This window comes from Danio rerio, chromosome 14 (assembly GCF_052040795.2).
Source record: "Danio rerio strain M-AB ecotype USA chromosome 14, GRCz13ab, whole genome shotgun sequence".
Lineage (NCBI taxonomy): Eukaryota > Metazoa > Chordata > Actinopteri > Cypriniformes > Danionidae > Danio > Danio rerio.
In genome coordinates, this window is record NC_141034.1 from 1,737,516 (window position 1) to 1,761,158 (window position 23,643).

At 39.7% G+C, this 23,643-nt stretch overlaps 1 protein-coding gene across 14 annotated transcripts in view; it reads right to left on the reverse strand.

Moving 5' to 3' along the window:
- Positions 1 to 23,643, reverse strand: part of pmt (phosphoethanolamine methyltransferase) — a 55,554-nt gene that overhangs the window by 22,490 nt on the left and 9,421 nt on the right. For 3 of the 14 annotated variants that reach the window (XM_087280872.1, XM_087280869.1, XM_087280871.1), the window contains one exon: positions 1,124 to 1,221. Coding sequence is in view for 1 of the 14 variants with exons in the window: in XM_087280862.1 (XP_087136988.1) it covers positions 857 to 866 (10 nt within the window). In the remaining 13 variants the exon portion in view is untranslated. 14 annotated transcript variants of the gene reach the window in all.

Genomic DNA, 23,643 nt, shown 5'->3' on the forward strand with positions numbered 1-23,643 from the left:
AAACATTTTACATACTTAAAAATATACATGATTTTATCTTATGCAGAAGATTTTATAATAGAATGTAGAAGAATTATTATTTGCTTAAACAAATAAATAAATAAATAAATAAATAAATAAATAAATAAATAAATAAATAAACAACTATTGTTTACAAAACATTAGATGAATGAAACATTCTTTACATAGAAAGATTTGTAAGTTTTTTATATTGCTACAGTGAATAATTATAAATAAATAGATAAATATTATTGTATAATAATAAAATAAAACATTCTTTACATACTTAAAAATATAGACGATTTTATAATATATTTAATGTTTGTGGAAGATTTAATAATGGCTAAAATAAATAAATAAATAAATAAATAAATAAATAAATAAATAAATAAATAAATAAATAAATAAATAAATAAAATAAATAAATAAATAGAGTAACAAACAGAACTTTGACATAAAGCTGTTGAGTGTGCCAAAACTATTTTTATAATATTAGATAAATAAAACATCCTTTGCACACTTTAAAAACATATACGATTTTATAATATATTTAATGTTTGTGAAAGAAAGATCAGCTACAATAACAAATAATACATTAATAAGTAAATAAATAAATAAATAAATAAATAAATAAATAAATAAATAAAGTACCAGAGCCTTGAAATCAAGTGGTTGTGTGCCAAAATTAATTATATAATATTAGATGAATGAAACTTTCTTTACATACTTACAAATATATAAAATCGTGACCTGTGCTGAGATTTATGAACATTACAAGTCACATTTGCTTAACAGCCTATGAATATATTGAGAAATATAGAAAACCTGACAAAAGCTAAATGAAAAGTTGTCCTACCTTGGTCCATGATCAGTAAAATGAACTAAAACAAAATCAAACAGGAATATACAGTTAAAAACTCAAGTTCACGCGAGCATTCAGTGAGCGTGTCTCTTTAAATACTGATGCGCGCTCCTGTGCGCGTCTCATAAATCCGCTTGCTGAACCTCTGTAGTATGAGGGGCGGAGACCTGCATTTTCACGCATGAACAATCATCATCTCAATGAAATATGGGGCATTTGTGATAAGCAATATTGTATAAGGATTCCTCACCTCAGTCTTACCTTACGGCCGGTCTGATGCGCGTCCACAGAGGCTTCACTCGTGCACGTGCGGACAGAGGGAGGCGTCAGAGCTGAATGAGACCATATCCTTACACTTTCTGATTGGAGAAATGGTGAATACAAAAACACAGCGGTAACCCCCTCCTTGGGTTAATTAATGAGGATGCTGAGTTAAAAACTGCGATAACGCAGCGTAATAGTTAAAGCTGTCCACGCGCACCGGCTCTGAGGTAAAAAAGTGCTGACGCGTCTCAGTGCGCGCTCTGGACAGGAATGCGCGCTCATCACGCAATATTGCCTCATGCATTCTGGGGCCAAAATCTGTATAGAGAAAACGTTAAAGGCTTAAGGCATTCTACTAATATACTTTACGGAAATAGCCATTTGTATTTTCGGATAAATGCTGTTCTTGCCCAGAAAATATTAAGAAATATAAAGTTTATAACTTATATATAACAAAAGTCACAACAATAATGTTTTTATGTCACTTTAACCTACTTTAATAAGTTGTTTAGGTTCAAACTGCATTAACTTAATATTTCTAGTCAGTTTGACTAATGTGAGTTGAGATGACTTGAAGATTTAACTTGATTCAACTACATTTTAAGGCAGTACGATTGTTTTACAGTGCATAAAGCAGCACAATTGTTTTTAACTTTTATAATAATCCCAAATGGTCCATCATCAGATGTTTTCTGAAGGATCATAACACTCCCAGCAGACACACAACATCATAAGACGTTAATATTAGGTTAGATTTATGTTGTGATGTCATGTGACCAAAATTCATTGCCCAGCAGCGTCTAAGACGGTGTTATTTTAATGTCCAACAATGGCGTTGATATTAGGTTGATTTTAGGTTGTTAGAAAGTGACCAAAATCCAATGTTAAGCCAACATCTTAAATCAACATCATGTTGACGTCAAATACTGACATTTATTCATCAGTTATGTCAACCTAAATCTAACATCTGATAGACGTCATAGTGGTAACATCCGCACAACGTCAAGCTGTAACATCATTAGACGTTGATATTTGGTTGATTTTAGGTTGGACGTTGGACATTGAGGTTGGCCTGACATTACCAACACAGTTTTTCTCCGGTCTACCTCCGGTAGGAGCACCTCCAGTTCACACTCTGTCAAGTTTCTCTTCTTGCTTGCTTTTGCCTTCGCTTTTTCGTTTGGTTTTGCCAAAGTGGAGTTATTACCATATTCATACGCTCGTGCATGTTGCACTCAGTTTCACATTAATTCGGATATATATATGTGTGGGTTTCCGCACATTTACAGCTTTGTCCGTACACAATGTTTTATTATTAATTCAAGGCAGGTCTTTGTACATGAGGCCGCTCATGATTTCTGACTGAAGTAATGATGCTGACTATATTTCACCATATTACCCTCCTGAGACCCCGCCCATTGTCTTGTTGTGACATTTAGGCACATGTACACATAGGGCTCAACCTGTCTGTCAACATGCCTTTTTTAGTCTTGAATAGAAAGTGCTCTTCCAAAGTGCCCCAGCGAACCCCCCTCTAAACCCCCCAACCACCCACCCGCCATTTAGTTCGCTCGCTAAACCAACCCCACTGCTGTTTAGTTCACACTTCAACCATCCATATATATATTCAACCATATATATATATATATATTACATATATATATATTTGTTTATTAAAGTGTCAGGAACAATACATTTAGCTTCCAAAACTGTTAACTTGTTTGTGTTTCAAAATATCCTCCTTTTTTAAATGTCCACTGTAGTGGACACCAGGACCACCTTAATGTAATTAATGACTCCCAGAAATAAAGGTACGTGTGCTGTCACTGGGGTGGTACCTTTTCATTCATTCATTCATTTTCTCGTCGGCTTAGTCCTTTTATTAATCCAGGGTCGCCACTGCGGAATGAACCGCCAACTTGTCCAGCAAGTTCCAGCTGCAACCCATGTCTGGGAAACATCCACACACACACTACGGACAATTTAGCCCACCCAATTCACCTGTACCGCATGTCTTTGGACTGTGGGGGAAACTGGAGTACCCGGAGGAAACCCACGCGAACGCAGGGTGAACATGCAAACTCCACACAGAAAGGCCAACTGAGCCAAGGTTTGAAAAAGCGACAGCACTACCTACTGCGCCACTGCTTCGCCGGTACCTTTTCAAAAGCTACAAATTTGTACATAAAAGGTCGATATTAATACCTCAAGAGTACATATTGGTACCTAAAAAGTACAAAAGTGGTCCTCTTAAAGTTTGTAGGTACTAATATATACTTCTGAGGTACCAATATGGAGCCTTCAAGTACAAATGTGTACCTTTTGAAAAGGAACCACCCCAGTGACAGCTCTCGTACCTTTATTTCCGAGAGTGTAGGAGGCAGAACTGAAGCAGTTAATAGTTGAGGAAGACTCTGATTTAAAGTCTGATAATCAGACAATTGGGGACAATTAGAGAATGACGATCAGTTTAAAATCACTTTTATGGTAAATTTGTTTTGGATTATCATCACTTCTGTTATTTATTTTTGAATCCGGCTCTCTTTCAGACTAAACTGTTTCAGGAATTTCAATACAAAAGGAAAAAACGGCTTTTGTTTTGCTTTTGTTACATTTATATTGGATTAATATTCCTTAACAGCCATATCCTGTACAGTTTTGTTTCTGAATGGCGATCATTTCGAACTAAAATGGTCCTGTGGTCCACTACAGTGAACATGCTGTAAAATTAAAAATAAAAACAAAATGTAAAAACTCTGAATTGTAGATTTTTTTTAACCCAAAGGATGTAGGAAATCACAGAAAGAAGAAAAAAAGAAGGATACATCCATCCATTCATTCATTCATTCATTCATGATTCATTCATTCATTCATTCATTCATTCATTCATTCATTCATTCATTCATTCATTCATTCAGTCATTCATTGATTCATTCATTTATTCATTCATTCATTCATTCATTCATTCATTCATTCATTCATCCATTCATTCATTCATTCATTCAGTCATTCATTGATTCATTCATTTATTCATTCATTCAGTCATTCATTGATTCATTCATTTATTCATTCATTCATTCATTCATTCATTCATCCATCCATTCATTCATTCATTCATTCATTCATTCATTCATTCATTCAGTCATTTATTCATTCATTCATTCATTCATTCATTCATTCATTCATTCATTTACTTCTCAACTTAGTCCCTTTATTAATCCGGGGTTGCCACAGCGGAATGAACCACCAACTTATCCAGCACGTTTTATGCAGCGGATGCCCTTCCAGCTGCAACCCATTGGAAACATCAATACACGCTCATTCAATATGGACAATTTAGCCAACCCAATTCACCTGTACCGCATGTGTTTGCACTGTGGGGGAAACCGGAGAACCCGGAGGAAACCCACGCGAACGCAGGGAGAACATGCAAACTCCACACAGAAACCCCAACTGAGCCAGCTGAGGCTCGAACCAGCGACCTTCTTACTGTGAGACGACAGCATTATCCTCGGAGGATACATATATTTCTCTATTTTCAATTAAATAAAGGCATTTTATTCATTCATTCATTCATTTTCTTTTTGGCTTAGTCCCTTTATTAATCCGGGGTCGCCACAGCGGAATGAACCGCCAACTTATCCAGCAAGTTTTTATGCAGCTTTTACTTCAAGCCGCAACCCATCTCTGGGAAATGAAGGCATTTCAGTGATCACTATTTTAGAAAACACATGACACACTTTTAAATAAGTCCACATACAGTGCACCCACTTGGTTTACTTAACAATAACAAATCATGCTGCTATAAAAGCAGTTCAAAAACTAGCGTCTGTTTTGCTCACAGGCGTTAAACAACATGCACTTTTGACAGCGGTGAAATAATATAATATTGGCACACACGTCTACACATGTCATAAAGCTCTTTCTCTCGAGATAAAACTCAGAGCTCATCAGAGGACGGATGATGTGAGAGCGAGACACGCTGTTCATTAACCACTGCAGGGCACAAATCACACAATTATTACACTTATTAAACTATTAAAGCTGTCTGAACACAGACTGTACGGCTGAAAACTGAAAACTCTGGGCATTATTTGACCCAAATAAGAGAGATGATGTGAACTGTTTTTTTTTATTTAGTATTAAGTTATTTCATGAGGCGGCATGGTGGCTCAGTGGTTAGCACTATCACCTCGCAGCAAGAAGTTCACTGGTTTGGGTCAGTTTGCATTCCTGTGTGGAGTTTGCATGTTCTCCCCGTGTTGGCACGGGTTTCCTCTGGGTGCTCTGGTTTCCCCCACAGTCCAAACACATATAGGGGAATCGATGAACTAGATTGGCCCAGGTGTATAAGTGTGTCTGTGTGTGTAAGAAGAAAGAAGCTCATCAAGGTCTGAGTAAATAATGACAGAGTTTTCAATTTTGGGTGTACTGTCCCTTTAAGTGATGGTCTCACACACACACACTCGCTGTACCTGCAGGTGTAAACACAGAGTTCAGAGGTCGTGTCGGTCTGGCCTGGACTGTGGTGTGATGTGGAGCAGAGTCTCTAGTGTGTGTCAGATTAGTCAATGGCCACGTCTCTATTTAAACCACAACACGTGTTAAACAAACAGTAGCACAAGCTAATGATTCACTAGGGAAAATCATGTCAAGACCCAGTTTCAGAACAGATCTGACGTGCTTGTGTTGAAAATCTGTAGTATCACATTTATAGGGCGACGCTGTGGCGTAGTAGGTCGTGCTGTCGTCTCACAGCAAGAAGGTAGCTGGTTTGCGCCTTGGCTGGGTGTGGAGTTTGCATGTGCTCCCTGCATGTTTTGATGTAGCATGTGCTCCAAACACATGCTGGACAGGTGAATTGGGTAAACTAAATTGTCCGTAGTGCATGAGTGTGAATGAGTGTGTATGGGTGTTTTCCAGGGATGGGTTGCAGCTGGAAGGCCATTCGCTGTGTAAAACATATACTGGAGTAGTTGGCGGTTCATTCCGCTGTGGAGACCCCTGATTAATAAAGGGACTAAGCCGAAAAGAAAATCAATGAATGACTGTTTGAGTATGTGTGAATGAGTGTGTATGGGTGTTTCCCAGTACTGGGTTGTGGCTGGAAAGTCATCCGCTGTGTAAAACATATGTTGGAATAGTTGGCGGTTCATTCCGCGGTGGCGACCCCTGATTAATAAAGGGACTAAGCCGAAAAGAAAATCAATGAATGAATGTATGAGTATGTGTGAATGAGTGTGTATGGGTGTTTCCCAGTACTGGGTTGTGGCTGGAAAGTCATCCGCTGTGTAAAACATATGTTGGAATAGTTGGCGGTTCATTCCGCTGTGGAGACCCCTGATTAATAAAGGGACTAAGCCGAAAAGAAAATCAATGAATGACTGTTTGAGTATGTGTGAATGAGTGTGTATGGGTGTTTCCCAGTACTGGGTTGTGGCTGGAAAGTCATCCGCTGTGTAAAACATATGTTGGAATAGTTGGCGGTTCATTCCGCGGTGGCGACCCCTGATTAATAAAGGGACTAAGCCGAAAAGAAAATCAATGAATGAATGTATGAGTATGTGTGAATGAGTGTGTATGGGTGTTTCCCAGTACTGGGTTGTGGCTGGAAAGTCATCCGCTGTGTAAAACATATGTTGGAATAGTTGGCGGTTCATTCCGCTGTGGAGACCCCTGATTAATAAAGGGACTAAGCCGAAAAGAAAATCAATGAATGAATGTATGAGTATGTGTGAATGAGTGTGTATGGGTGTTTCCCAGTACTGGGTTGTGGCTGGAAAGGCATCCGCTGTGTAAAACATATGTTGGAATAGTTGGCGGTTCATTCCGCTGTGGAGACCCCTGATTAATAAAGGGACTAAGCCGAAAAGAAAATCAATGAATGAATGTATGAGTATGTGTGAATGAGTGTGTATGGGTGTTTCCCAGTACTGGGTTGTGGCTGGAAAGGCATCCGCTGTGTAAAACATATGTTGGAATAGTTGGCGGTTCATTCCGCAGTGGCGACCCCTGATTAATAAAGGGACTAAGCTGAAGGAAAATGAATAAATGAAAAAAAAACAAAAATTTAAATCATAATATTAATAAAAAACAATTATTAGTAATTAACTCAGACCATTCAGTGAAAGGAAACCACTCCTTTAATAAACACCGCACTTCTCAAAGCAAACATATTTTCAGGTAGATCCTAATTAGTTATATGTTGTTTAGCGCCAGCAGATGGCAGCAGATCTCCTCGTATGTTCCTCAAGAGTTCATCGAGGTCTTTCCATGAAGTTAATCAGCTTTAATTGTGCAGTTAAACACTCGCTCCCCTCTGTGTGCAATGTACTGTACGTTTAATTGAAGATAAATGTCTTACAAGCGCTATTAAAGCTGGACTGACACCATACGATGGCTGTAAAGTCGGCGTTGGCGCTCCGCATAGCTAGGGAATCAGAATGTGTTGTTTATAGCCACACTCACTCACACACACACACACACACACACACACACGAGAGGCCTTGTACAGGCAGATGCAGCAGCTCTTTATTGCCGGCAGTTATTGCTGTTTTGGGGGAAGGTGTGAAAACGTCTAAAATACACATCTCAGCAAAAACACCGCAGTTGAGCTAAACGTGCAGGAGAGAGAAAATATATGAAAACACACACACACACACACACACACACACACACACACACACACTGCCTGGAAAACAGTTGACTGAACATTATTGCAAAACAAATTAATGATCTTGCGGCACTAAACGTGTCGTTCCGAACAGCAGAAGCTCTTTATTTTCCGTTGACTGAACGTTATTGGAGAGAAAACAAGATGTGCTGCAGCAAAACAGCTCAAAAGATGCACTAAATCCCATTTGAACTTGTTTTACATTTACTTAATTATTGAAAAGGGGAAATGTTAGTTTGTGTTGACTTATATCAATGCCTTTTTGTTTTGGGGTGCGTTTCCCAAAACCATTGTTAGCCAAAAAAAGTCGCAAGTTGCAAACGTAGTCGCTCGAACGAACATTCGCAAATATGAGCACTCGCAACTACAGCTCTGGAGCTGTCGTTAAAAACATAGTTCCTGGCTGTGTTCCCACTTATCCCCCCTATGCCCTATTCATTTAGAACATTCTAACATTCAGAGTTGGATTTACTAAAAATAATAAAGCATTAAGGTCATCTCTCTTAGCTGTAATTTGATTTCTATTTTTACAGTTCAGTTTTTATTTATTTATTTATTTTTATTTTGTATTTATTTATTTTATTTTTTATTTTATTTTCTAAATAGTTTATTTATTTATTTATTTTATTTTTTTAAATAGTTTTTTTATTTATAAAAATTTTTTAACGGAAATACAGTTCAGTTTTAGCGATCTTCATGTTTACATGTTTACATTTGTGCTCCCTTTGCAGTGCACTTTGAAAACATTGATGTCATTTTGAACACAGCCTCATGGTGAAAGCTACAGGTGACCTATTATTTAAAAGCAGAATTTATGTTACGTCTCCAAAGCTTGTAAAACAAAACGTATACGTTAATTCTTTTAATTTATAGTAGGTTATTTATTAAAGATCTGTACTGTTTATGACATGGGCCTGCTGGTTACATTTCTGCAGTGGTTTACATGTCTCAAATTTTAAAAGTAGACATTTAATTTTTTTTAAAACAAATAAACAACATCCTACTAAATATTAATAATAATAATAATAATAATAATAATAATAATATTAATAATAATGATGATGATGATGATGATTATTATTATTATTATTATTATTATTATGAATAAGTAGGATGTTGTTTATTTTTTTTTGAAAATATAAAAAATATGAAGATTAATTAACATCATTAATATTATTAATATTTTTTATTATTAATTATTATTAATAATATTATTAAAGTGTGTTTTTTTCCATTTCTAATATATAATAAATATTACATTTCATTTCTTACATTTTCTTCATACCTTACATTTTCAAATCTCTGCCTTAAATGGCCCATATATGAATTTTAACCTTTGGCCTCCTTTTGCCATTGTACAGGCGGGCCACTTCAGGCTCACATTCATTTTGTCTGGGCCGAAGGAAGACCACCAGTGCCGCATAACTGCCTAAAGTGGCCCACATTCGTATGCCATCTATGTACCCACAAAATGTTACTCTAACAAGATGTGTGAACAGACCTCTATTCTGAGACACGAGGAGAGAAAACAGACTTATAATAGACGATGTGTAAATAGACTGAGAAATAAGAGAGACTCTGCCCACTGATCTGCGATCCTCAGGGGCCGGTGTGTGTAAAGCAACATTTGGCGTTGTTGTTTAAAGCTGTCTATCTGATGACAAGAGGAGCTCACACACACATCAGCAGTGTGTGTGTGCATAAACATTAAAGCCTGTCACACACTTTCAGGAGTGAATGAGCCGAGTCTTCAGAGGAACAGACTGCAGGAAAACCACCTGCTCTAAGCGCAGATCCTCCTATTCAACAGCTGCGGTGTTAACCAAACCAGATTAATTAAACGCGCGGTGGGATTCTGGACTCTGCTAAATCAGATTAACAGGGGACGTCCAGCGGTGATGGAAGAAATACAGCTGAAAAACAAATAGTGCACACTAAAGCTGCAGTTACATTTAGTGCGGCTCTCAGAAACTCTTTATTCAAATTGCAGTCTTTAAGTTTACGTTTAGGGGTGGCACGGTGGCTCAATGGTTAGCGCTATGGCCTCAGAGCAAAAAGGTCGCTGGTTCGAGTCCCAGCTGGGTCAGTTGGCATTTCTGTGTGGAGTTTGCCCTTCCTGTGTTGCTATGACTTTCCTCCGGGTGCTCCGGTTTTCAATACTGGGTTGCGGCTCTAAAAATAATAGGTGCACTTTAAATACCCAGATGATGCACTCAGTCAACCGGTAAAATGAAGTGTGGAATGATGGACACTACACACACTCAATGACCGCAGGTTTGCTCACCTAGCGCAAGTGGCAGGACTATCGGGTGCTCATGTGGATTAAAGGGCCATGAAACCCCCTTGTTTCAGTAGGGTTTGTTCACACCTCTACTTTCGAAAAAGTCAGAAAAGTGGGCGTGTCCAGCTCTGTTTAGGGGGAGTGTCGGAGGAGCAAAAGAGGGATGATGTGGGAGTGTCTATTTGACCACGCGCTGACCACGCACAGATTGAGGGATAATTAAGCGTATACTGATTGTGTTTATATTGATGTGCACACCAATAGTCTTCAATCCTATTAAAGCGGCCAGAGAACTAAATCAAAATCCCTCTAGCTTCCTCCAATGGCATATTGATCTCAATTAACCGCTCAGCAGTGCCGAGAAAGAGTAGAAATCATCCTTATTGGACTTATTTTATTTTTTCAGGGGTGTCCAGTCCTTAGCACCTACACTTGAAAGCATGTCTGGACGTTATAGTGAGACTGTGGCTGCGTCTCAATCTGCTAGTAAGGGCGCTGAGCTTGGTACACATTGGGACACACTGAGCAGGGCATAAGAACGTTCTCATTGTATATCACCCAAACTGGAATTTATAAACATTCATTCATTCATTCATTTTCTTGTCGGCTTAGTCCCTTTATTAATCCGGGGTCGCCACAGCGGAATGAACCACCAACTTATCCAGCAAGTTTTTACGCAGCGGATGCCCTCCCATCTCTGGGAAAAGATTTATAAACAATACACAGTATTTGTTTTATTTAATCTTAGTAAAGAGCCCTCATACACACACACACACACACACACACACACACACACACATACACATTCAGAGAACTGATCCATAATGCATGAATTTAATTGCAGCGAGAGAATATTTCATATCCAGCAACACTTTGCCAGAAGAGCGAATCACATCCCAGCCGAGCGCTCATTCAGTCTCTCTCTGCCGCTCTCCATCTGCCTGGAAAGCCTGTTAATTTATGTGTTAAATGAAAGCAAATCAGTTATACACTAAAGGAAATGTGAATGTGTGTGTGTGTGTACTGTATGTGTGTGTCCCAGACGTATCCAAGGGTAGCAGCTGTTTCTAAGACCCTTCTTTGACAGTGTGTGTGTGTGTGTGTGGGGGGGGGGGGGGGGGGGGGGGGGGGTTGAGTTCATGCAGACTATTAAAAGCAGGAAAAATAATGGATTAAAAAATAAGATCCACTTTTGAGTTACAGTTTATTTCAGATTGACTGATTTCAGATGTTGAAGTGTACTCATACCTGATGACAGATACTGACTTGTCGAGTCTTTTCTTTTTACTTTACTTTTCTTTTGTTTTTCTTTACTTTACTTTTTTCTTTTGATTGTTAGTTTTGTTTCTGATTCGACCAATCAGAGCAGAGTTGTGTCATCTGACCAATTATAAAAAAGTTGTCATCTGACCAGTCAAAGCAGAGTAGGCCCTCTGACCAATCAGAGAAGAGGAGTGTCATCTGACCAATCAGAACAGAGTTGTGTCATCTGACCAATCAGAGCAGAGTTGTGTCATCTGACCAATCAGAGCAGAGTTGTGAATCAGAGCCAAGTTGTTTCATCTGACCAATCAGAGCAGAGAGAGAGAGTCAATATGACAAATCAGAGCAGAGAAGTGCCATCTGACCAATCAGGGCCGAGTAGTGCCATCTGAGCAATCAGAGCAGAGAAGTGGCATCTGACCAATCAGAGCAGAGTTGTGAATCAGAGCCAAGTTGTTTCATCTGACCAATCAGAGCAGAGAGAGAGAGTCAATATGACAAATCAGAGCAGAGAAGTGCCATCTGACCAATCAAGGCCGAGTAGTGCCATCTGAGCAATCAGAGCAGAGAAGTGGCATCTGACCAATCAGAACAGAGTATTGGCATCTGACCAATCAGAGCAGATTAGTGGCACCTGACCAATCCAAACTGAGTAGTGCCATCTGACTGATCAGATCAGAGTAAAGTGCCATCTGACCAATCAGAGCAGAGGTGGGGATCTGACCTATCAGAGCAAAGTTGTGCCATCTAACCAATCAGAGCAGAGTAGAGTCATCTGACCAATCAGAGCAGAGTTAAGTCATCAGACCAATCAGATCAGAGCAGTGCCATCTAACCAATCAGAACTGAGTAGTGCCATCTGACCAATCAGAGCAGAGAAAAGTGCTATCTGACCAATCACTATCGGTTGGGCTAAAGAAAGTGAGTGGGTGGGTCAGTCTGTGCTTTTAAAAACAATGTCGGTTAGGTAAAGGGAGATGGATGGGCAGGTTGATCGGTGCTTTTGAAAACACTATTGGTTGGGTTTAGGGAAGGCGGAGTGTAGGGGGTACTTGCGAGAGAAGTTTGAGAGTTTGAGATCTAAAAAAGCATACACAGCGGCCTCTGGTGGATTCACGAAAACAAAAACAGCAAAAAAACGCAGCTCCTGGGATGTATTTTGCGCTCTCCAGAAATGTATATAGGGGTTTATTATTTCACTCATACCCCCTTGTTTCTGCTGACCTATGAATGAATCTTTCTGGTATAATCATTTCTTCTCTTCTGTGAGTGATCTGACTCAAACCCGAGCCTTTGTTTTCTTCTTTTCTCCGTTTTTTCCTCTCCTCCCTGCAGGCGTTTTGTCTTCGGTCTGTCTGATGGTAAATTTAGAGACTTGTTAAATCTGTCGCACACTTCCTACAGGCTCTTTCTCTCTCTCTCTCTCTCTCTCACGTACACATGCAGTTTTCCTATTGAATCTGTCTCATTTTTCACATTTAATCTCAGCTTTAATCACTCTTGATAATCTCCTTTTTTCTTTGCACGGAGGATCATTTCTCTTTCAATCCATTGCAGCGTATAAACAAACTCATTTCAGCCGAATCACACAGATATCAGCGTCTCATAATGCTCCTGTTGTTCTTTCCGTCCAAACAGGGAAGGGTTATATGAAAACAGCTCAGCTTTTCCACTGGCATTCCTTCAGATCATTATTAATGGTGTTTAATACTCTGAGTTAGTCACTTAAACTCATAATCCAGAGTATTATCATATGCCGGATGCTGAAATAATGTTGTAACACACTGAATTAATCCTCATAATGCATTTAGATTCTGCATATTTTTGCATTCTGGGTTTATTTAGGCTATTTTTTTTGTCAAACACAGTCATACAGTGTTAAATCAATGAGTACAGCCTTCACAAATCTCTATTTCAAATGAATATTTCCCATAGGATGCTTTACAATATTATATTTGTGCATATATATATATATATATATAAAACAAAGAATAAGTGCTGTAGGCAAGTTTCAGGTGTGTAAGTCTAAGAAGCAAAGCATTGGTAATGTAAAAGTTTTTTTTTACAGTACAGTTAGTGGTATATCCAGAGAGGCAATTGCAGACTAGGAAGGAAAGTGGAGACTAAATAGTTGAGTTTTTAGTGGTTTCTTGAAGACAGCGAGTGACTCTGCCGTTCTGATGCAGTTAGGGAGTTCATTTCACCAACTGGGCAGATTGAGTTCGGGAAAGTGATTTCTTCCCTCTTTTGGGATGGAACCATGAGGCGACGTTCATTCACTGAACGCAAGTTTCTGGAGGGCCTAAAAATCTGCAGAAGTGAGAGCAGATAAGAAGGAGCAAAGCCAGAAGTCGCTTTGTAGGCAAACATCAGAGCTTTGAATTTGATGCGAGCAGCAACTGGCAGCCAGTGCAAACGGGTGAGTAGCGGAGTGTATATATATATGTATATATATGTGTATATATATATATATATATATATATATATATATATATATATATATATATATATATACATACAGTTACAGTTGAAGTCAGAATTATTAGCCCCTTTTGAATTATTATTATTATTATTTTTTAATATATTTCCCAAATGAAGTTTAACAGAGCAAGGAAATTTTCACAGTATGTCTTATAATATTTTTTCTTCTGGAAAAAGTCGTATTTGTTTTATTTCAGCTAGAATAGAATAGAATAAGAGCAGTTTTAAATAAAAAAAAAAACATTTTTAAAACAAAATTATTAGCCCCTTTAAGCAAATTTTTTTTTGCAATAGTCTACAGAACAAACCATCCTTTTACAATAACTTGCCTAATTACCCTAACCTGCCTAGTTAACCTAATTAACCTAGTTAATCCTTTAAAACTCATTTGAAGCTGTATAGAAGAGTCTTGAAAAATATGTAGTAAAATATTACTTACTGTCGTTATGGCAAAGATAAAATAAATCAGTTATCAGAAATAAGTTTTTAAAACTATTATGCTTAGAAATGTGCTGAAACAATCTGCCTTCTGTTAAACAGAAATTGAGGAAAAAAATAAACGGGCGTTAATAATTCAGGGGGGATAATAATTCTGACTTCAACTGTATGTATGTATGTATGTAACCCTGCCGATCCTACACCACACAACCCACTCCGAGCTGGTGTCGAACCGGCAACCTTTTGCATGGGAGTCGGGTGCTCTACCAAGGAGGCTAAAGACCATGGCCTCTAGCGTTTGTCGCTAGAGCACCTTTAGAGGTCAGAGGAGTGAGGTTTACCTGCACAGCACTCACTAGCTGGCCTCCGTTACATGTATATATGTATTTAGATTAGTCAGTGCCAAAGGCAAACCTGTAGCTCATCCAACAAAACAAGTTACGATAATGAAATCAGTTGTTCAGATTTGTATATTAGGGAAAAATATAAAATAAAAAATAAAAAAAGAGCAAAAATTAAGAAAAACTAAAACTTTTGTTGAAATTTTGCATGAATTTAAATGTATTGTCCTTCGATTTCCAAAGATGTTCAGTGACTTAAACACTACTTAGTTTTTAATATTTTTTGTTGGATGAGATTTTTCCTTAAAGGTGCTGTATGTACATTTTTGACTCCTCTAAATCATAAAAATACCGTAATATGTTTGCAGATATTTAGGACACATGCTAAGTGGACATTCTTGTTTATCTAAAAAACAATGCTGAAGTCAGATATTCTGCTTTGAAAATGTCCGTCTGTTCTTGTTTTGGTTCCTTTAACCTGCCCACTGCATTTAGGGAGGCTCTGAAAGCATGCGTGACTGAAATGCGACCTCCGGTGGACAGTAGCAGACTCAGAAATGAGATGCAGATTCAGAGTTCCACTAGAGGTGGTTATTAATTAGTGATATAAATAGTATGAGTGTAAACATTAGCTGAGCAGGTCACGTTGTAACCCCTTGGCCTAACAACATGCTCCATGATGAGATTTGAAGTCATGAGCAATTAGAATGTTTGTACCAGACGAAACGAGAAATGTAAACACAGCCATTCAGAAGCTCAGAATAGTGCACTCACTGCACTCCAGCACAATGGTAAGGTTTATAATCTAATGAATACACATTAAACCTCTTTATCATGATTAAATGTAGATGCTGAATCACTGATATGTGTTGGTTTGCACTGAGTCACAGCTCTAAAGTTCAGTTTCAAACAGTTTATTCTATATTCCAGATCTGAACTGAACTATCTGCTTTTAGTAGTATGGCAACAAATGTCATGTCAAATGGCATTCAGACTCACATTATTAGTATTTAGCACTGAATAAAGCACATGAGGTTTACCTGAGGTCAGGGGCGTAGCAACAGGGGGACGACAAGATATGTCCCCCTCTCTTTTAGAGGCAGACCATTTAGAAATGGTTCATTAATAAATATATGAACGTAACCACCCCCGCCACATTTTAAAATGTCTGGTATGCCCCTGCCTGAGGTCAGTTTATCCTGTTGTTCATGTGTGAGATTAAAAAAAACGTTTTAATTGCAGGTATTGGTAATCAGCCTTAAATCAGGCTCGGTTGTCAGTCACACTGTTGATCCTCAATCTGGCAACCTGCACTTGCGTGTGTTTAGATCCAGAAATGCAATACCTAGTTCAACCACTGGGTGTCCAACTTACATACTGCACCTTTAAGCAAAATAACCTGTTTAAATCCCCATAAGGACAAATAAATATGAAAAGAAAGTATGCAACCAGTTGTGCTAAAACTGGGAACAGGTTCTGGCAGCAGACTCGGTGCAATCTGAGCTGCATGCAATGCTTTTTAATGTGCTCACCTAACCCCACCCCTAACCAAAGCACTCACAGTGACGTCACTAGTTCCATTGAGTGCTTTGTGTCTGGTGTTGCATCCCTGAAGGATGCAATCTCAGCCTGCATCATAATCCAGATACTATTGAAAATTGGCATGCGTTTCGGTTCCTGAGTTTGTTCAGAGGGGATGGATAATAACACAAACTCTTCCAAACCAGCATCTGAAGAGCCATGAAGCAGGAAGGCAGCGTCTCTAAACGGGCCAGCTTTCCGTCAACGCTTACTCTTCTTCTCTCTTTCATCTGTGTTTAATAACTTCCTCTGCGTGTCTGTTCTTCCTCCGTCACTTCGCTTGTAGGAACAGAGAGCTTGGTTTTTTCTATTAAAGGACTCATAGATAAACAGTCCTGCATATATGTGGGCTCAGCGAGATTATGCAGAGAGCAAGAGAGCGAGAGAGAGAGAGAGAGGGAAAAAACACACTGCAGGCTTTTTTGAAAATACATTTTCTCTCATTATATGCATTAATGCACCGAGAATGCGGAGGAAAGTAAATTACCGTTGTGCATGGAGTCCCCTAAAACAACAGAGGATTTTTTGTTTGAGTAAACTGCAGTGATGCTATTGGATGGTGAATTTATTTCAGGTAGATGATGATGGCACTGACTTTGCTATCAGCAGAGATGGATAGTAATGAATGAGAGCTCCTTCACTACTGTACTTAAGTACTAAAAGGCTGTATCTGTAGTTTACTGGAGGATTGTTTTTTTTCTCCTACTTCCTGTCACGATTACCAGCGATCATATCCCATCATAGATATATACACTAGATATCGCATAGGGACCCTGAGCATGCGTCAATAGCGCCGCCATATTGGTACAGTGCTCCCAGGACAAATGTCATTCAAGCGCACTAGTCAAGACAGTGTTATTACGTGAAGATGCGGGACTTTAGCGCTGCAAATGAGCAAACAAAGAAAACAAAACACAAAGGCAGAACATTTCATAGGTAAGATTAAGTTTTTTTCTGTTTTTGTATGTTCTTTTGTGCTAATCAGGTAACGTTATTGATGATAACAGACACTTACTGCATTCATCATACGGCAAAGCAGCTCCAACTCGCACTAAACACTCGGCTTATGCTAGTTTTGTTGAATAAAATCAGCAAACAATGCAAAAGAAATATGACAACGAGATGCTGCGCTGCCAGAAACTGGTATTATTGTCGGCTAACGTTAGTGAAAGAGTCGTTCATAACGGAGATTCATTCACAAACGAATCGCTCCCTCCGTCAGTATGAGCAGTGAAAGCAGGAGAGGAGCTGTGTTTCAGGACATGATTAGATCAAGTTTAACAGGGAGGGTGAATAGTACATTTCTGTACACACAAACACAAGCTTTTTGTCAGGAATGCCCGTGCGGTCATTGATCCATCAAGGTAGAAAAGTGATGTAAAATTATAATTTTCGTAATTAGAAAAAAAAATGCATACTAACATCCAGGAAAACTCCCGATCACAGATATATGTGTATATGTGTATATCTCTGGCTTTGGATGGCCACAGTCCTCCACTGTACCTTAGTCCCGCATTCATTTCAAAGGAGCGCTACCCTGTAGCAAGATGGCGGCGCTATTGACGCATTCCGTCCAATAGGCAACAATAGGCAAGGCGACATCTAGTGTATATATCTATGATATTCCATAAGATCGCTTGTTTGCACTAACAATAACCATGGACTACAAATCCGCCATTTCTGGACTACATGTTCATACAGTACATGCACTCCAGTCACACTCACACATGCTTCCTCCTCTAGACTGATTACTCGCACCACCTGAGGATTGTAAGAGACTGATTGCACACACTACTTAAGCCACACACTCACCTATTCAGAAAGTTTTGTTCACTGTAAGTAACACTACACCGCGTTGTAGTCCATGGTTATTGTTAGTGCAAACCAGCGATCTTATGGGATATGATCGCTGGTAATCGTGACACTTCCACTTTTACTGCAGTACACAGGCCAGGATTGTCTAATCGGGAGAATTCCTGGTGGGCCAGTACATTTTTTGGCTGCGAGGGCCGGTGTCCCTAGCTCCAGACTCTTTCTCTCGGCAGTCGCACTTTTTTCATTCATTTATTTGACCACAGCCTTACTCTTTTTTTTTTGTCATTATTTTGTCGCAGCTCGGCTTTTTTTATCTATTTTCTTGCAGCCTCGTGAGCAAGATGAAGCCTGCAGGTTGATGATGATGTAACTAAGATAAGTCACTACTCTGAGAAGAGCTGTGGTGGTCCAGTGGTCACCCCGTTGCATTACGACGCCGTCAATCTGGGTTTGAATCTAATCTAAAGTGTTTTTATTTTATTTATTTTTATTAAGACATATAATGCTGTTAGGGTTGTTGAACATTTGAAGTTCTGAAGCAGCTGATTTCTTGGTAAAGACGTGATAGTGCCATTAGAAACTGATTTGGAAATGACCTTATTTTAATATAGTCAGTCGTGAACTTAGGTGAGCCAGTCTGAGGTTTGAAACTCCAGGGCTGAAAAGGAGTCCCACTCCGGCCCGATTAGTACATATTTTCGATGTACTGACAAAAGGGCCACCTCAACCTTTTGCCATAGCAGGTCCTCGCCTTTAAGAATCTCTGTCATTAGAACTAAAAAAGGCTTCGTCGCTGCCTTTTTTTAAGTCTAAATTAAAAAGCATTAGATGCAGCTCAGATTGCACTGCACCAGGTCTGCATCCAGACCCCTCTCTGTCTGTCGGACGTAGCACAGTGCTCATTCAGTGAAGGCACAGCTAAACAGAGGTGTTTTCAGTCTCAGTTTGAATGTGCCTAATGTTGGAGCACATCTGATCACTTGTACTTTTACTTAAAGGGTCACGAAACACCAAAACACATGTGTTTGAGCTGTTGACAGTCGTATATGTGTCCCACACTGCTAAAAACACTATTAGGACACCTATATCTCACTAAAAAGTGTAAATTGGTTGTTATTTCAGGTAAATTCGTACTTCCGGTTTGAAACGAATTTTTGAAGCTGCGTCACGGTCATGGCATAATAGTGTGTATTCCAGCGTGCAGACTGGGCGTCTGTGCCAGAGTGTGTCTTATTACGTCTTACAGTGTGCTGCATTAATGCATGAGTAAGGCTTGGTTCAAACCAATCAGCGCGCTCTATTGTGCAACTTCATTAATATTCATTACTGTCACAGTGTTTAGACGACAAAGACGCCACGTTGTGTTGGCAAAACAAGCATGAAGTGTTGCTTTTATAGTTTGCTGCAGTTAAGTTTTGTTTTCATTTTCTCTCTGTGAGAGCTCAGCTGGAGTCACGTGTGGATTAACAGTGTACGCGACGCTCGACAACAATAACTTACGTGTCTAAGGAGGAACATTGTTTACCCGAGAGCTGTTCTCATCTGCAAACGCTGAGATCCGGATTCGCTTGTAGTCTTCGCTTAATAAAGACGCGGCTCTAGTTGCTGGTGATTGTCCTGTCTCTACAGATTTGGTAAGTGAGTGACCAGTGTTCTATGTTTATTCAGTTTGTTCGTATCGAACAAACTATTGCACCGAGTGTAAACATGTTAGCACCACAACCAAACTTTAACCTCGTGTAGGGTTTTTACCGCATTTTGTGACCGGAATAACACACGCGGCTTTCTGACGCTACCTGCCGTGTGCATCTAAGTTTCCGGGAAATGCGGAGGGTTTTTTTTTCTCTCATTCGCCGTGCGATATGAAACATTGCATGAAAAACACACGCTTAGAGCAGCTCCTCGAATCAAATATCTCGTTTGTCGCGAGGGACATGAATGAATTCCCTGAATGAAAGAGCCAAACTGCAAAGTCCAATATTTAATAATTTGGCAAATAATTCGACTACAGATGTCCATGTAGGTTAAACACCATCACTTTCTCCTGTGTGTATTTTGACTGAAACTCGCGCGTGCCCAAATAGACACTCCCACACCCTCCCACTTTAGTTCCTCCGACACTCCCCCCTAAACAGAGCTGGACACGCCCACTTTTCTGACTTTTTCCAAAGTAGAGGTGTGAAAACACCCTGCTGAAACGAGGGGGTTTCATGGCCCTTTAAGTATGGGTCTCCAGTACTTTATACATCTCTGACTATCACACATAAGTTTTCCCTGCTTTTTCGGGAGCCCAAAATCAAGAACAGTTTCTCTCTTTGAAAGCCCACTGTAAACAGCACATCATCTGCTCTCCTCTGGCAAGCTGCATGCACTGTGATCTGGAACAGACTGATCTGAATGCTGTGTTTTATTTAGGGTGGATGGCATGTGATTTGGGTCTTTATAGCCGGAGATCTGCTGTTCTTCAGTGCTTTTCTGTATGGTGAGCTGCAGGTCTGCGTCACACTGCAGGTGAAAACTCTACAGCTTTGGGTCTGATGGAGATCACGAGAGACTTGCTGTAATTCTGATCTGATCTGCATGCCAACCGAGTCCAGTCTCTGTTTTTCCTGAGACTCCAGTGCTTGATGCTGTGACTGAAGATTACACACAGCCAGCCAGGAGAAAGCCAAGCCAGACATATCTGCAGATCCTGTCGACTGTGTTGAATACAGTCAGGTCCATTTATTCATTTAGCTGATGGAAAAAATGATGCATTGGATTTACCTCATTTTATTAAGGTAAGTGGTTGCAAACTATTTATATGGGCTTAATTCAAACAAACAAATTAAGTTGAGCATTACTACATTTGATTTGTTTGCTTAAATTCAGCCCATTTCAGTTGTTTCCAACCACTTACCTTAAAGGTGCAAGAAACCCTCGAGTAGTTTTTTTTGAGATATTAACAGATGTGTGTGTGTTGAGCATCAGTTAAGACAATGTAAGAACCTGTCAGTTGTAATTGTGGGGTAAACTGTATAATCTTGAGCTTTTGTCTGCTAATTTCATCTTAAAATGTTGGTTTAAAATCGGGTGGATCAAAATCGGTGACATGTGATGCGTCCGTTTCTCATTATTATTCATAGTGGAGTTTTCTTATCCTATGAGAAGAGCTGGCTTCTTAATTATTTATGACTGCATGTGCTTTCCGAAGGCAAGACAGACCTGCCAGTGCCAAGCTGTGAGACCGAGTCATGTTGATGACTGGGTGAGACCGCGATTACGGACCCATGGCACACAATAACTTATTTAGCTGTTCATGAAGGCTCGTATGTGTTTGTTTCTATGATCCACCTGGTTTGTTGCATGTTTTTCTCTGCGATGTTGTCAGGGCGGATACAGCAAAGCTGTTTGTGTGCAGCAAGCATTTTTGACAGGAGAGCAGTACGAGAATTGGAGAATGGCCGACTTTGTCCTTTATCAGTGGGGTTCGCTCACATTTAGACACATCGCCGTGCTGCTGTGTTCACCTAAATCCTCCAGATTACCAGCAGGGCTAATGGTTAAAATAGACAGGGCAAGAGACCTGCTGCACTGAGCCTGCATTCAGACCCGGGGATTGATGGAGAAGTCCTCATTTATAATGTTTATATGAACACGATTATCTTTATAATGATATAAATTGTGGTTGTGTGTATATGAAATTACGAATTACAAATGTAGCAGAGCATTAAATTACTGTTCATTTCTTTGCATTTTAACTTTGTAAAACTCATGCATCTCCTCATGGTTTGTGTCTCATTTTGTGAGCCGACTGACAACAGTTGCTGGCCACGCCCACTCTTGCCTCTGCTCGCGGAGCTCCACGCCCATTATCATGCATCTTTTGAAAGAATTCTGAGGAAGACTTGAACCGAAAGTGGGGGGTGTCATGGCCCTTTAACCATCTACAGCACAACATTGCTTTAAGTTTTCTTAATGCTGTGTTCACACCAGATGTGGAACGCGTGGATAAATCGTGCTATTCGCACGTAAATTGCCGCATTAACATTTGAGTTTACTCGCTTCATTCGCGCGTCAAATTCACTTCAGAACAGACGCGAATTCGCTTGATGGACAAGGTTTCTGTCTGCCCGGTGACTCTAGCTTCATGGCTAAATGGCTAACATGGATTTTATGAAGAAAATAACAGTGTTTATGTGCTTTATGAAGGATGAAAAACAGCATCGATACGTTTAGGGTCGAGTCTGAGTCCACTACATCCTTGCAGAGGTGCATCCAGTTCTGTGAGCTCATAAACTCTTCCAGAAACTGAACCTGGATGATGGAGGCTTTCAGCAGTGCTTCTGACTGAGCCAAGCAGAGTTTGATGAACTGCGTTACGTCACAATCACGCCCCCACAAGAGCAAGCTCCTGATTGGTTAACGGGGCACAAATGTCCGCTGAAGTTCAGATTTTCAAACTCGAGAGATTTGCTCGAAACGCGCGTCAAACGCGCAAAACGTTCAATTTGCGCCGCGCCGTTCGCGCGTATCTCGCTATTTGCGCCGTGCCATTCGCGCGTATCTCGCTATTTGCACCGCGCCATTCGCGTGTATCGCGACGCAGGATGTCTATTCGCGCGTTTGCATTGACTTAACATGTAAATCACTCGCGTCTGGTGTGAACGCAGCATAAGGCTTGTGCTAAGCACAGATTTAAAAAAAATGATTGCAACCAATCAAAATGTATCAGTAAAACATTCAATAAGGTGTAGGAGTCACTATCTAGCACCGTTTAAAGGTAGAACTTCATTTTCTGACTCATGGTGACAAGAGCACATGGTATGAGAATAAGATAATTTGCTTAATTAACCTCATTTAAAGTAGCATAAACTGTACAAAAAAATGTGTGTATTTGTGAAGCTGTAGAGAAGCCGTTTGCCAGGTTTTATTAATTCCTTTTATTTTACATGTTCAGAAATTAAACTTTCTTTTCATTGCCTCAGGGCAACATTGTGCGATACTGGTGATCTCTTTATTTCAGATCAGAAATATATACTGTATGTACTTCTGGCTACATATTTTGCGATCTCCAGAAATGTATATAGGGCTACGTTTTCAGAATGAGCCTGTCGCAACATACTCTTTACCTACGAGAGATGAATTACTCCATGCAAATTAGATTTCGAAACTGAAATTAAATTATGCTGCTTTATTCTGGAGGTTTAGTAAAGGTGGCTCACTCTTGATCCTATAGGACAAACGGGATATACCAATACAATCTCACGGCAATTCGTAACTTTTTCATTTAGTGGCTAATTCGTATGAATTCGTACGATCTAATTCGTACAATTTAGTACGATTTGCTCATCCCCCAATGACGGTTGGGGTTAGGGGTGGGGTTAGGTGCCACGCCTCCTTTTTAAAATCGTACCATTTCGTACGACTGAGTTCGTACGAATTCGTTCGAATTAGCCACTAAACTGGCAAAACGTAAAATACTTACGTTTTCTCGTGAGATCAGGCTGGACATACAGAATACTAAGACCTTTCAGGGGTGAAGAAAAGGTAGCGAGTAAGAGAGAGGGAGGAGAAAGGTGCAGAGACATCTATAATACTGAACCATCCTGCCTCAGAGGAAGCAGTTTAAAGACAGCAGTGCTGGAAGTGAACCGCCGCTCTG